The 13,476-nt window shown below is 41.3% G+C and overlaps 1 protein-coding gene across 3 annotated transcripts in view; it reads left to right on the plus strand.

Annotated features, from left to right (window-relative positions):
• Window positions 1-13,476, plus strand: part of ZC3H14 (zinc finger CCCH-type containing 14) — a 46,233-nt gene that overhangs the window by 19,618 nt on the left and 13,139 nt on the right. For all 3 annotated transcript variants that reach the window (XM_029059664.2, XM_029059833.2, XM_029059749.2), the window contains 3 exons: window positions 3,806-3,906; window positions 7,001-7,156; window positions 12,276-12,350. In XM_029059664.2, coding sequence (XP_028915497.1) covers window positions 3,806-3,906; window positions 7,001-7,156; window positions 12,276-12,350 — 332 coding nt within the window. The remainder of the gene's footprint in view (window positions 1-3,805; window positions 3,907-7,000; window positions 7,157-12,275; window positions 12,351-13,476) is intronic.

Below are 13,476 nucleotides of genomic sequence, written 5' to 3' on the forward strand. Positions count from 1 at the left end.
GACTTATCTTTATGTGCTTTAATTAACTCTGCTCTGTCCTTCCCTTGGCAACAATATTTCTCCAAGCTTATTGACTCTATGGCCTATTGCCTGCATCAGTTGCTCCGGACTTTCAACTGCTGTTATGGACTTTTAACTCCCTCCTCAAACCCTCTATTCCCCCCATCCCCCAAGCGTATCTTGCCTCTAATGACCTTGCCATGTATTTCACTGTTAAAATGGAAGCCGTCAGGCATGATCTCCTAACCTCTTCCCTGTGCGTCTCCAGTGCCTCCCTCCTGCCTCTTTGACTCTCCCATCTTTCCCAGGAATATCTAAAGAGTAGATCTCCCACTTTCTCTCAAATTCTATCCCTTCCACCTGCGCCTCTGACCTAGTGGCCTAAAGCCAATGGAAAGGTATTTGATGCAGAGGTGGGATATTCAACCACTGAAGCCTTTGGAGGAAGTGGAGTTTTTGTTTTTTAGAAAAATAAATGGGAGAGCAGGGTAAAGAATGGACTATAGTGGGGAGAGAGGAGGCAGCGAGGAGGTCAGCAAGAAGGCATTTTAGTAGTCAAGGTGGGATAATAGTACTTGGATCAGCATGGAGAGGAAAGGGTAGATTTTAGAGCTATGAAGATAGAACTGACAAGATTTGGCGACAGATTGAATATGTGGGTTGAATGAGAGAGATGAGTCAAAGATATTGCCAAGGTTATGGGCTTGTGAGATGGGGAGGGTCGTCGCGTTGTCTATAGCCATGAGAAAGATGTGGAGAGGATAGGGTTTGGGTGGGAAGATAAGGGTTCTGTTTTGGACATGTTAAGTTTGCAGGCAGCCATTGAAATGTAAAAATGTTTAGGGAGTATCTATTATATTGTACTCTTCCAAGCACATACTATAATGCTCTGCATGCAATAAATGCACAGCAAATGTGATTGGTTTCAAAATGCAGCCTACAGTTTTAAGCATAATAAATACCTTTGGATGTCACAATAGCTGAAGAAGCCCTATTGCTTTGGCTCTACCACAGTTTGGTTTAAAGGCCCAAAACAATTATGGTTTAAGGCTCTCTTCATTTTTGGCCAAGATAGAAGTTAAGAAGCATGTCTGTGTGTCAGTATTGTGTGGCTGAAAGATCTGAATGAATTAATATTAGTAATACTTAAAGTTATTTTTGGCATTTGTTAAGCACTTACTATGTTCCAAGCGCTGGGATAAAATAAATCAGATCAGTCATGAGGCTCACAATGTAGCAGGGGAGAGGGAACAAGTATTTAGCCCCCCATTTTGCAGATGAAGACCCTGAGAAACAGGTAAATGAAAGTGATTTGCCCCAAGGCCACACAGCAGGAAAGTGGTATAACAGGGATTGGAACCCATGTCGGCTGAGCCCAGGTCCTTGCTCAATTCCCAAACTACCTAACTTTTAGGAGATTTGTGTAATACAAGTTAATAAATATCTAAGAAAGCCCAGAATATCTGGTCCAAACAGTCTTGAGTAACTAGGTTTAAAGAAAGGCCTGACTTTGAACAAGGATTGCTCTAAATGCAAGCTCTCACTCACCCCATCCGGGGCCCCACCACTCATATCCAAAATTTATTTTAACATCTGTCTCCCTCTCTAGACTGTAGCTTTTAGATTTGCTCCTTGTGGACAGCAAATGTGTCTGCCAACTCCGTTATATTGTAAAAGAGCATGGGATTGGGAGACAAAACACCTGAGTTCGAATCCCAGCTCTTCCACTTGCCTACTGTGGGACCATGGGCAAATCATTTAACTTCTCAGTGCCTCAGATTCCTTATCTGTAAAATAGGACTAAAATCCTTCCTTAAATACTCTTATACTGAGTATCTCACATGAGACAGGGACTAAGATGTGATAATCTTGAATGTGCCATAGCACTTAGCACAGCGATTGGTATGTAGCACTGAGTATATCATTATTATTACAGAGAACACTGGAAAATAAGCACCAAGGAATAGCAACTTCTTTTAAAATGTTTTTTGTTAAGTGCTTACTGTGTGCCGGGCACTGTACTAAGTGTTGGGGTAAATATAAGGTAATCGGGTTGGACATAGTCCCTGTCTCGCATAGGACTCACAGTCTTAATTCCCTTTTTTGCAGTTGAGGAAACTGAGGCACAGAGAAGTCAAGTGACTTCCCGAGGTCACACAGCAGGCAAATGGTAGAACCCAGGACATTTGGCTCCCAGGCCTGTGCTTCATTCAGTAGTCCACAAACCCCTGTGGTCTTTTAGTCCTAAGGAATCAATACCTTGAGCCAGCAACAGTAGTGTCCTCCTGACTTGTTCAGTATGGTGTTTTCCTTTAAACACAGGGATTTTTTCCCTCTTCTCCATTTCCCCCTCCTGCTCTGAGTGTGTACGTGTGTGTGTGTGTGTCTGTCTTAGGCTAAGAGACTTCTCTACTAATATTCTTGTACTCTACTATTTTCCATATCCCCAATCTACTTTAATATCTGTCTTGCCCTGCAGATTGTAAGCTCCTTGTGGGCAGGGAGCACGTCTACCAAGTCTGTTATATTGTACTTTCCCAAGAGTGTAATACAGTGTTCTGCACACAGTAAGTGCTCAATAAATAGCATTGATTGATATTCACTGCTGGGTCTTCCCTTCATTCCTTTCCAGACAGTAGCTATGAATTGCCAGTGACATCAATGTCTTGTATTGCCTCCAATGTCCATGTGGAGTAAGTGTGTACACAGGCCAGTGTTGTAAAGCAGAAACAGTGTGAATTTAGAAGTATTGTAAGTGCTGTTGGTCTGAAGTCAGAGACTTCCTGTGCTCATTCACTTTTAGATGGGTTAAGTCAAAGAATTCCTGTGCTCATTCACTTTTAGATGGCTTAATATATTTATTTCGAGTCATAGAGGTTCTCCTGATAAGGTAATCAAGTTTTACTTCAGAAGTAAAATGAACACAGTGACCTTTCCTGGTGACTCTGTGTGGTGGGGCAGAGAAGGGAGGGTAGAGCAGGAGAGACTGAGGGTAGGAAGTTTCCAGATTACCTGATAGCCTGCTGAGGTCACCAGGGAGGGAGGGACACCAAGTGGTTCATAAATACATCAGATAAAGTAACATACTCCGAGTAAATCATTCAGTTGTATTTACTGAGCACTTACTGTGTGTAGAGCACTGTACTAAGCGTTTGGGAGAGTACAATGTAATAGATACATTTCCTGCCCACAACGAGCTTACAGTCTTGCGGGGAGACAGAAATGCTATTTGTCCAAACTCAGAATGTTCTGTCAAGGAAGATCTTTAAGGTCAATACCTGCTTATGCTTTTTAATGGTTTAAAGAGGAGGACAAGAAGCCCCTTCAGTAAAAATTATTTTGGCAACAGCTAAATTAGTGACACGGTACATTTCTATTCAAGGATAGGATAGATTAATTGGCCCTATGTGGCAATTGAGTGAGACATCACTATGGTAGTTGTAGAATGCATGGTTCGGTATCTTTCAGTTTGGTTTCAAACTGAAGTCTAGAAATGGCATATGAGGGAGAGTTTATTGTTCATAGATAAACCAGGAAAATATTTAGGCTATGATAGATGGAGAGTCTTGAAAAACATTGAGCTCCGTATGTATTAAAAATGAATAGGCAGTAACCAAATATAAAGGTCATATTAAAATTTGAAGTTCCTGCCCTTTCCCGAAGAAGCTTTCAAAGTAAAAAAGACCAATGTGTAATGATAAAAATGGCTGGTCCCTCAAATCTAAGTACCTTCAGAGAAGTAATATAAATATTTCTAAATTTACACCTAATAGTAAATTGCTTCACCTTTTCTTTCTCATTCTAGGCCTTCTCTCCCACCTTCCAAACAAGCTAATAAGAATCTCATATTGAAAGCAATATCTGAAGCCCAAGAATCAGTTACAAAAACAACCAACTATTCCACAGGTAATTTATTGTGTACGTGTATTTATGTAAAATAAAATCATTCTGTCTGGCAAGATTCCTGCCCATGCACAGTGCTTCCCCTCTGTACTGAGAATTATAGGTCTTGAATCACTACTTCAGGGGAAACAGTGACACAGGGGGAGTAAGGAAGAAAGGAAGTGAAGGTAAGGGAAATGTAGATGAAAGAAAGAAAGAGGAAAGTGGAGGTCTGAGGAACTACTGAAAAAGAAAAAAGTTACAAATAAGCTCAACAGAAATAGCATAGACTCCTTTGGGTTTATGTCAGAATGAATCATGATATATTCATGATAAGGGCAAGATAAAGACTAGAGTAGGGATAGGTTAAATAAAAATAAAAGGGAAAGGGGGAGGCGAAACAGAAACTAGAACTGCAAACTGCAACATACACGGCCACCTACTTTATTCAAAAGAATTAGAATGAGAAAAGCAGAAGACAGCGATACCAAGGCAGTGAAATTATGCTTAAGCACACGTGCTTGTATTCGTCTCCACAGGCATACCCACAAAAGGGAGTCACTCCCACTGCCACAGATACACACAGGTGATTCCCCTCTCCCCCACAGCCACAAACAGGGAGGCACATCCATCCCTAAGTGCAGAGAGGCTATAGCCATAGGGAGACAGGTAGACAATCTGTCACTTTTTTTCCAAACTGAAAAATAACACTGTTTCTGTTATGCTGTATTTGTCCTGGATTAGTTAATTCTCACTAGTTGGAGATTTAAGTTCCTGAAGCTTAACAATCTATTTTATACTCTATTCCAAACAGGACTGGATGCCATGGTGTATTTTTTTTAAAAAAAACTAAAAAAGTAGGAGAATTATATAGAGAATTCAATAAAATGCTTCTTTTGAATCCCAAAACTGTTGCAGGGGGTTAGGGGTCAGGGGGTGGGGCATAGAAGTAAGATATTTATAGGGAAGAATGGATTTAACATGAGATTTGTTAAAGACTTCCTGGTTCAGATAGTTTATGTCGTATGGGACGGAGACAAAATGAGTCCTTTTACCCAGTACTAAATTATTAACGGGGAATATGAAAAGAAGGAAATGGAAACATAGTGGAAGATCTACTCATTTTTTATTTTTATTTTTTTGCTTCTAACAGTATTTAAGTGCTTACTATGTGCCAGACACTGTAATAATAATAATGGTACTTGTTAAGTTCTTACTACTGCTAAGCACAGTTCTAAGCTGTAGAGTAGATGAAACTTAATCAGGTTGGACCCAGTCCTTGTCCCATATGGGGCTCCCAGTTTTAATCCCCATTTTATAGATGAGGTAAGTGAGGCCCAAGGAAGTTAAGTTACTTGCTCAAGGTCACACAGCAAACATGTAGTAGAGTCACGATTAGAACCCAAGTCCTTCTGACTCTCAGGCCCATTCCCTAACCACTCAGCCAAGCACTGGGGTAGATACAAGCTAATCAGGTTGGACACAGCCCATGTCCCACATGAGGCTCACGTTCTTAATCCCTATTTTACAGATGAGGTAACTGAAGCACAGAAAAGTTAACTGACTTGCCCAGGTCACATAGCAATGTGGTGGAGCCGGTATTAGAATCCAAAGCCTTCTGCTCCCTGGCCTGTGGCCTATTCATTAGGCCCCACTGCTTCTCTGTTCAGGTTAAATAGAAAAACCTTTGGAAGTTTCATGGTTTTGGTCAAGACTGGGGAGTTTTACCAGTTGCTTGGTATTCATTCTAGTCCCAGTAATCTTCAGGACAGCTGAGTGCTAAACCTTTTGTAGGCATCATCAATGGTATTTATTAAGAACTCACTGTGTGCAGAGCAGTCTATTAAGCACTTGCGAGAGTACAGTACAACAAGAGATGGCAGACGTTCCCTGCCCACAACGATCTTAATCTCTGAAGAGAGAGAGAATATGAATGGTGAGACATAGAGCTAGACAAAAGCCAAGCTTTTGTTTATGAAGGAGCATAAAATAAACTGTATTAGAGAATAACTAAACTAGTCTAAAAGGAGAAGCAGCAGAGATCATGGGTTTTAATCCTGGCTCTGCCACTTGAGCAAGTCACTTTACTTCTGTGCCTCAGTTCCCTCATCTGCAAATTGGGAATTCAATGTCTGTTCTCTCTCCTGCTTGTACTGTGAGCCCCACAGGAGACCTGATTATCTTATACCCCTTTGCTTCATACAGTGCATTGCACATAGTAAGTGTTCTGCAAATGCCACAATTACTATTAGCCTGCAAGTATTCTTAGAGAGAAAGTTAAGCTACATTAAAATAGGTGATAACTAGCCTCATCTCACTAAGATTCATCACCATCTAATTCAACAGCCAAACAGCACAGTGTGGTGTCATTAAATTCTGCTGTTCTGTTCTTGGACATAGAGTGTGGAATATCAGAATGGCCTTTTCCATCCTGTGACTCTGGTTCCTCTGCCATTCATTTCCCCTTGCCTTCCACCTCCCCGCCCTTGAGAAAAAGAAGTCATTCCTGGCAGTCAAATTTTGGTGTTGGAGATGATCTGCCCTCCCCTCCACCCCTGGAAATTGACTTGTCTAAAGCCAGCACTCTTTGGCTAAGGAATTGGATTGCCCCAGTGCTCTTGTGATGCATATTAGCTGTTGCGAAGACATCCACTTCAAAGTGAGCTTGGCCCCAAGTGGACTTAAAGCACCATTGTTGATTAGAGGATGGAAAATTGAATGATCCTAGTGTAGGTCTTGGAATATATTCAATGTATAAAATGTAGTTCCCTCAATCTTTGGAGGGAGAGTACTGAATTCATAGTTAACTTCAACTAGCATTATATAAAGCCACCAGCAGTGTGTAATTATGTGGATAAATTTGTGAAGTGTATTATGTAAGCTAAAATTGCTTATATAATATCTTACTATTGTATTGACAATGGGGTTTTGAAGTCCTAGCCTACCAGACTGAGCCCTGATTGATTCAGAGAACCCTACATGGGATAGGGACTGTGTCCAACCCGATTTGCTCATATCTACCCCAGCACTTAGTACAGGGCCTGGACATAGTAAATGCTTAAATGCCAATATTATTATTATTATTTAAATATGTGTTTCTTTTCCTTTCATGTGAAAGCTCCACAGAAACAAACGGTTCCAGTTGCTCCCAGAACTCGAATTGCTCAAGAAGAATCTCTAATAGAAGTGATCCATGGGCAGGGCAGACCTTCCAGGCAGAGTCCCCCAGTACAAGTAGAGGAACCAAAAGAGCAGAATTTAGAAATAATTCAAGGTAAGGGAAAATGGAATACTCAATTCTTTATCCTTGGGGTGTTTTCTTGAAAGTCACTGTCATATGTATGTTCAGAGAAAGTGTTGACCGAACCAAAGATTTCATTGTATTCCACATGTTCCAAGTGACTTCCCAGTAGAAATCAGTCTGATTATCTCATAAGTGATACAGGGGTACTTTCCCAGTGTCTCTCCCATGTTTCTCCATGTCTACCTTCTTTCCCACTTTCTTGCTTTCTTTGGGCTCAGTTTCAGAGGTTGTATAGATCCTCCCTGCATGAAAGGTTACCTTATGGGGCAGCACCATTTGTCAGAACAGTGAGATCCCTAACCCTGTTCTTCATGGAGTTGTTACCTGAACCCAACTGTTATTTACTGTTCCAACATCAGTTGTGGTCTTACAGGGTAATGGAGTTGCTTAGTCAGGCATACCCAATGATTGAAGCCATCAGAGCAAATGAATTCTCCCAGGGAGTGGTTGTAGATGTAGAGTGGAAGGGGACCCAGCACTGAAACTTGAGGGACCCCCACTTAGAGGGTGGGAGGCAGAGGAGAACTCAGGGAAGGAGACCGAGGAGTGGAATATTAATCCTATTAGGCAAAGTCTCTGATCAGAGAGTGGGAATTTATTTTTTTTTTTATTTTAACCTGAAGAAGCAAAGGCACCAAACTCCCTCTTATATAATTGCCATAATAAGAAAAAAAAACACACACGAATTCCACCCCCCCCCCCCCCCCGCCAGTTCAGAAGTTGCCTTAGAGTGTTCTGTAATGATACTTTAGGTTTTCAGAAACTTAATTGTTATTTCTGTCTTTCTGATTCACTTTTTAGCTTCATACATCAATCAGTCAGTCATATTTATTGAGTGCTTACCGTGTGCAGAGCACTGTACTAAGCTCTTGGAAGCGTACAATATAACAGTTGATAGATATGTTCCCTACCCAAAACAAGCTAAAGTACATTACTGTGCAAATCAATTAACAGCTTGAGCTCTTAGGATGAGATGATATTCTAATTTAAAACATTGTTGTTATAATCCTCCCTAATTGTCAGTACCTTAAGGGTACTGAAGACTTTTAAGCATTATGAGGTTCCAGAACTGTTGAAATCTTATCGTGATATAGATATTGGCTCTTGTGCTTCTTTCTTTGTTGTTGACTATACGCCTATTGGTTGAGTATCATCTCTGGCACAGAAATGTACCTGAACAGAAAAAACCACCCACACCCCTGAGTGTTAATATGTGGGTCGCAGGTAAGGAATAACTGTGAAGGCAGTGCTTAGTACAATGCTTGGGACATAGTAAGCCCTTTACAAATGTCATTATTATTATCATTATTATCATGGGCATCTCTTCATTTAGAAGAACTCTGGGGTCAGAATGAGAAGATTGTGACTCTAGTCTTAACTCTTAACTCAGTCAGTCATTCAGTCAAGTGTATTGAGCACTTAGTGTGTGTGGAGCACTATAATAAGTACAGTATAACAGAGTTGGTAGAAACATTCCCTGCCCCTAATGAGCATACAATCTAGAAGGGAGATAGACCTTAATATAAATACAGTTCAGATCATACCTAAGTGCTATGGGGCTAAGGGAGGGATGAATAAAGGCCACAGATCCAAGTGTGAAGGTGTCACAGAAGGGAGTGGGATACCAGGAAACGGGGGCTGAAGTCATGGAAGTCCCCTTGGAGGAAATGTGCTTTTAATAAGACTTTGAAGGTGGGGAGAGTAATCATCTGATGGATATGAAGTGGGAGGGCATGCTGTTAAATTGTATTTATTAAACACTGTGTGTCAAGCACTGGACTAAGTGTTGGGTTATATACAAGATATGCAGATTAAACACAGTCCCTGTCACACAAAGGGACATATCTAAGGGGATGGGAGGCAGGAGGAGAACAGGTGTATTTAATCCTCATTTGATAAATGAGGAAATTGAGGCAGAGAGACATTAGGTAACTTGCCTAACGTCATACAGCAGCTAAGTGATGTAGCTGGGACTAGAACCCAGGCTCCAAGGTCCATGATCTTTCCACTAGGCTATGCTGGGTTTCCTACTTTGTGCCGTGGACAAATCACATCATCTCTCTGTGCCTTAGTTGTCCAACTATAAAATGGAAATATTACCTGTCTTACTCTTATCTCACTAGGGTGATTGAGGGCTGATAACTGAAGGGGGAAGCACTTTGGAAAGTGAAAGTATAATAATAATAATGTTGGTATTTGTTAAGTGCTTACTATGTGCGAAGCACTGTTCTAAGCACTGGGGTAGATACAGGGTAATCAGGTTGGCCCACATGAGGCTCACAGTCTTAATCCTCATTTTACAGATGAGGTAACTGAGGCTCAGAGAAGTTAAGTGACTTGACTAAAGTCACACAGCTGACAAATGTCAGAGCCGGAATTCGAACCCATGACCTCGGACTCCCAAGCCCGGGCTCTTTCCACTGAGCCATAAGTAACTTAGTAGAACAAAAAACACATATTTTCATACCTCTTCACCTGTCGGTTTCCTTTACTGCATTCCTTCCCTACTTTTCTGATTAGCTCTGCAATCAAAATATTCGTAAGGCGCCTACTAAGTGCCAAGCACTGAACTAAGTGCTTTTCTGAGCTTCTGGGTCTAGAGCTCTCGGGTATGGGGAAGAAAAACAAATTTCAACAAACCTAGGTGGCAGCCAACAGAACCACGGTTATATCATAAATTGGTAAATTCTACTTCAGTCCCTACCGCTTACATCATATGAGGTAAACAATGGGAAAAGTCTAACCTGTCACATGTTGTCAGCCAATCACGAGTGAAGATTGGTCTTTCTGCAACAATAGGGTCCGTGGTTTAGTGAGCTGCTGAGCGCTTCCTGAGGAACAGGTTTCACACAATCAGGGCTGCCAAGTTGGGGATTTAGGGAACATTTGTGTACTTATACGTTTTCGGAGCAGCATTTCAATAAGGTTCCAAGATGGGTAACTGTCTTTAATGTAGATTTTTAAATGCAGTTCACATTCAAGGTGTGCCTCTTAAGTTGTACCTTTATCTCTGTGGAGGAGCAGTTTAAATCATCAGCCTAAACTAACTCGCCGTTGAAAGAAAAGTCATCTCATGGTAAAGTATATTAAACAGTAAACTTGTGAAAATGTCAAGGTTCTTGCCATCATCTTCACCTGTAGTCGATTCAGGTAGACCAGTTGAATTGGGAGATGAACCTGCTGGGCTGTCTTCAGTGGAGAACCTAAACCATATTTTAAAGCTGTTATTGAAAATTTCTAATGACGTGGCTGAAATTAAAAGGATGAAGGCAACCGTTTTAACGATAGAAAAAGGCATGGGAACCTTAAGTGGTAGGGTGGTGCTGAGTGAAGAAAAAATTTCATCTTTGGAGGTTAAATTGAGTGAATTTGAAGCAACAGTAGCCGAATCCAAGAAGCAATTTGAAGACTTTCAAGAAATTGAAATCCATTCAAAAACAGCTGATCTAAAAATAATTGGCTGTAGAAACATTGGAAAAGGTAAACATATTGACAACATTCTCCTTCCTCTTTCTCATTCTTAATGTTTTTCTACTTAAGACTGAAACAGAGCTGGCCCAGGCATTTAGCTGCTTATGCTTCTGTGATCAAAAAATCTGCGAGCATGATGATTTGTAATGGAAATCTGGAGTTCAGTATAATTCTGCCATTATTTGTGGCCTACCTCTTTCCACAATGTACTTTCTGCTCTTTAGTAAGGAAGATTGATCAAAGCATTTTCATATTGAGAGGATGAGGTTATCTTCAAATAATCTTCCCTGGCTGAGATTATTAGCCCTGCTACTTATTTTGCTTTACAGGGTATAAGCTCAACCTGTCCTAGTGATTTGTCCTGATAGCTGAATACAGTATTTAGCATCAAAGCTGTGGAATTCTAATTCTTTCTGTAACCCCGTTACAGGATAATGAGAAAAATCCTCTAAATATTTGTTCTTATTGTGCCGGTATTGGAATATTCATTCCTATTAATCACTTCGTCTTTCTAGACTTTTGTCGGGTTACTACAGACTAGCTCCTTGTACTACTTTTTTCTCATTTGGGAAAGCAACACAGATTTTCTGAAGGTGGGCGTAGGCCATATCAGCCATTCATAGTATGTAACTATTCCGATTTAGGTTTCTTGGGGCCCTTAAAGCTTTTGAAACCTGCCTATGAGTCATGATTCTAACAGCCCCACAATTAGTGGCAAATATTATCTCTCATTTTGCTGATGAAAGAAGGGAAATTCCAAGAAGATAAATTATTTGCCTAAGACATAAATTATTTGCCTAAGACTGAATACCCTGACAGAGAGAAGTACAGGTATTCTGACTGTCAAGCTTTCTGAATTTAATTCCTCATTAGCAAATGCTATAAATTAATCTATTAGGGTTTTTTTTCTGATTAGTGCCCTACTTGTACGAGTATTCAGTTCTGCCAGAATGCGTGTTTTCACAATGTGCTTTGGCTAGAACGAAGCAGCAGAATTAGGGAATGTTCTTGGACAGCATAAAACTGCCTGGAAGAGCGTAACATGATGACAAAAGAAACGGTGGCATGCGTGTGCCTGGCATTGGACTTGGTTACTTTTACCGTGTGAGTTTTCCTTAGCGTAGAGTTCTGTGAGAAGGCCACTTCCATGTTATAATGATAATGTTGGTACTTGTTAAGCGCTTACTATGTGCAGAGCACTGTTCTAAGCGCTGGGGTAGATCCAGGGTCATCAGGTTGTCCCACGTGAGGCTCACAGTTAATCCCCATTTTACAGATGAGGTAACTGAGGCCCAGAGAAGTGAAGTGACTTGCCCACAGTCACACAGCTGACAAGTGGCGGAGCCGGGATTCGAACCCATGACCTCTGACTCCCAAGCCCCGGGCTCTTTCCACTGAGCCATGCACGTTATGGGAAAACAGGGTGTGGGGATAGTACTACAGTGTGCTGGTGTGTGAGTTATAAGTGATTTTAAAGTTTTTGATTAAAAATATAAATTTTTTCTGAAATACTCTCTTAGATTTAATAATTTTTAACACTAGAAAAGTATTGAGGCACAGGTGTTGATTTTTTTAAAAAAATTATATAGTATTTTTTTAAAACGCTTTCTTTCTTTAGGAGTTCAACAGAGGGAGTTGTTTTCCCGGCTGCAAATTGACTCAGGGCTGGAGGAAAACGTACAGGTGATTCAAGGTTAGTAATTAATTTACATTTCCTTTATGAAACTATCGTACAGCACTTATAAGGTACACGTCTGGGAGTAATCAATCAATTAACACTTACTGTGGGCAGATCACTATACTGTGTTACCATCTAGTGGGGATGATGGACATTAAAATAAATTACAGATAGCAGAAGCAGGAAAGTTTAAGGATATGAACCTAAATTCTGTGGGGCTGGGGTGGAGATATTAAAGTACTTAAGGGGTAAGACCAGGGTGCTTAGGCGATGCAGAAGGGAGGGCGAATAGGGTGGGGTAATGGCAGGTTTGTCAGGGAAGGCTTTGAGGAGATATTTTAATAAGGCTTTGAAGATGAGCGTGGTGCTCCATTGGATATGAAGTGGATGTTCCAGGCCAGAGGGAGGACGTGAGCAAGGGGGTTAGTGGTAAGAGAAATGAAATGAAGGCACAGTAAGTAGATTGGTATTAGAGGAGCAAAGTTGGCAGGACTGGTAGAAGGGAGAGAGAGCTGATTAAGAGCCTGTCACCCGTCGCCAGGGACAGGTTCTTTTGGAATTGGCGCGGCGAGAGAGAGACCGGATATGGAAAACCTGAGTTCGTATAAAATTTATTCCGCAGGGCAAATTGAATTTAATTAGTTATTTAGGTGCGACAAATCGGCCTTCCCTTGGGGAGAAATATGGTGTTAAAGCTTCCCCTTTGGGAGAAATATGGTGTTAGAGCTTCCCTAATGGGAGGAATACACTGGTATGTTACTCGCGTGTGGGCGGACACCAGGGCCCTCCCAGGCAGAGCTCGCTTATGGTTTACTCACAACGTAGTGAAGCGGCTAGTTCCCACCATGTGCACACCCACTCAGGAGGAACCCACTTAAGCATTAAACCCACTTGCACGTTAAAGCCCACTTCTGCGTCAAGTTCACGTAGGCGCTCCTTGCACGTGGTGAGGCGGCTAGCTCTCACCACGTGTGCACCCACTCGGGAGGAATCCACTTAGACATTCAATCTACTTATGCGCTGAACCCACTTATGCCTTAGACTTACTTATGCATTACACTCACATATGCATTAAACTCACTTGTGCGTTACACTCGCTTATACGCTACCCACTTATGCACTAAACTCACATGTGCCTTAT

This window comes from Ornithorhynchus anatinus, chromosome 1, assembly GCF_004115215.2.
Source record: "Ornithorhynchus anatinus isolate Pmale09 chromosome 1, mOrnAna1.pri.v4, whole genome shotgun sequence".
In the NCBI taxonomy this organism is placed as follows: Eukaryota; Metazoa; Chordata; class Mammalia; order Monotremata; family Ornithorhynchidae; genus Ornithorhynchus; species Ornithorhynchus anatinus.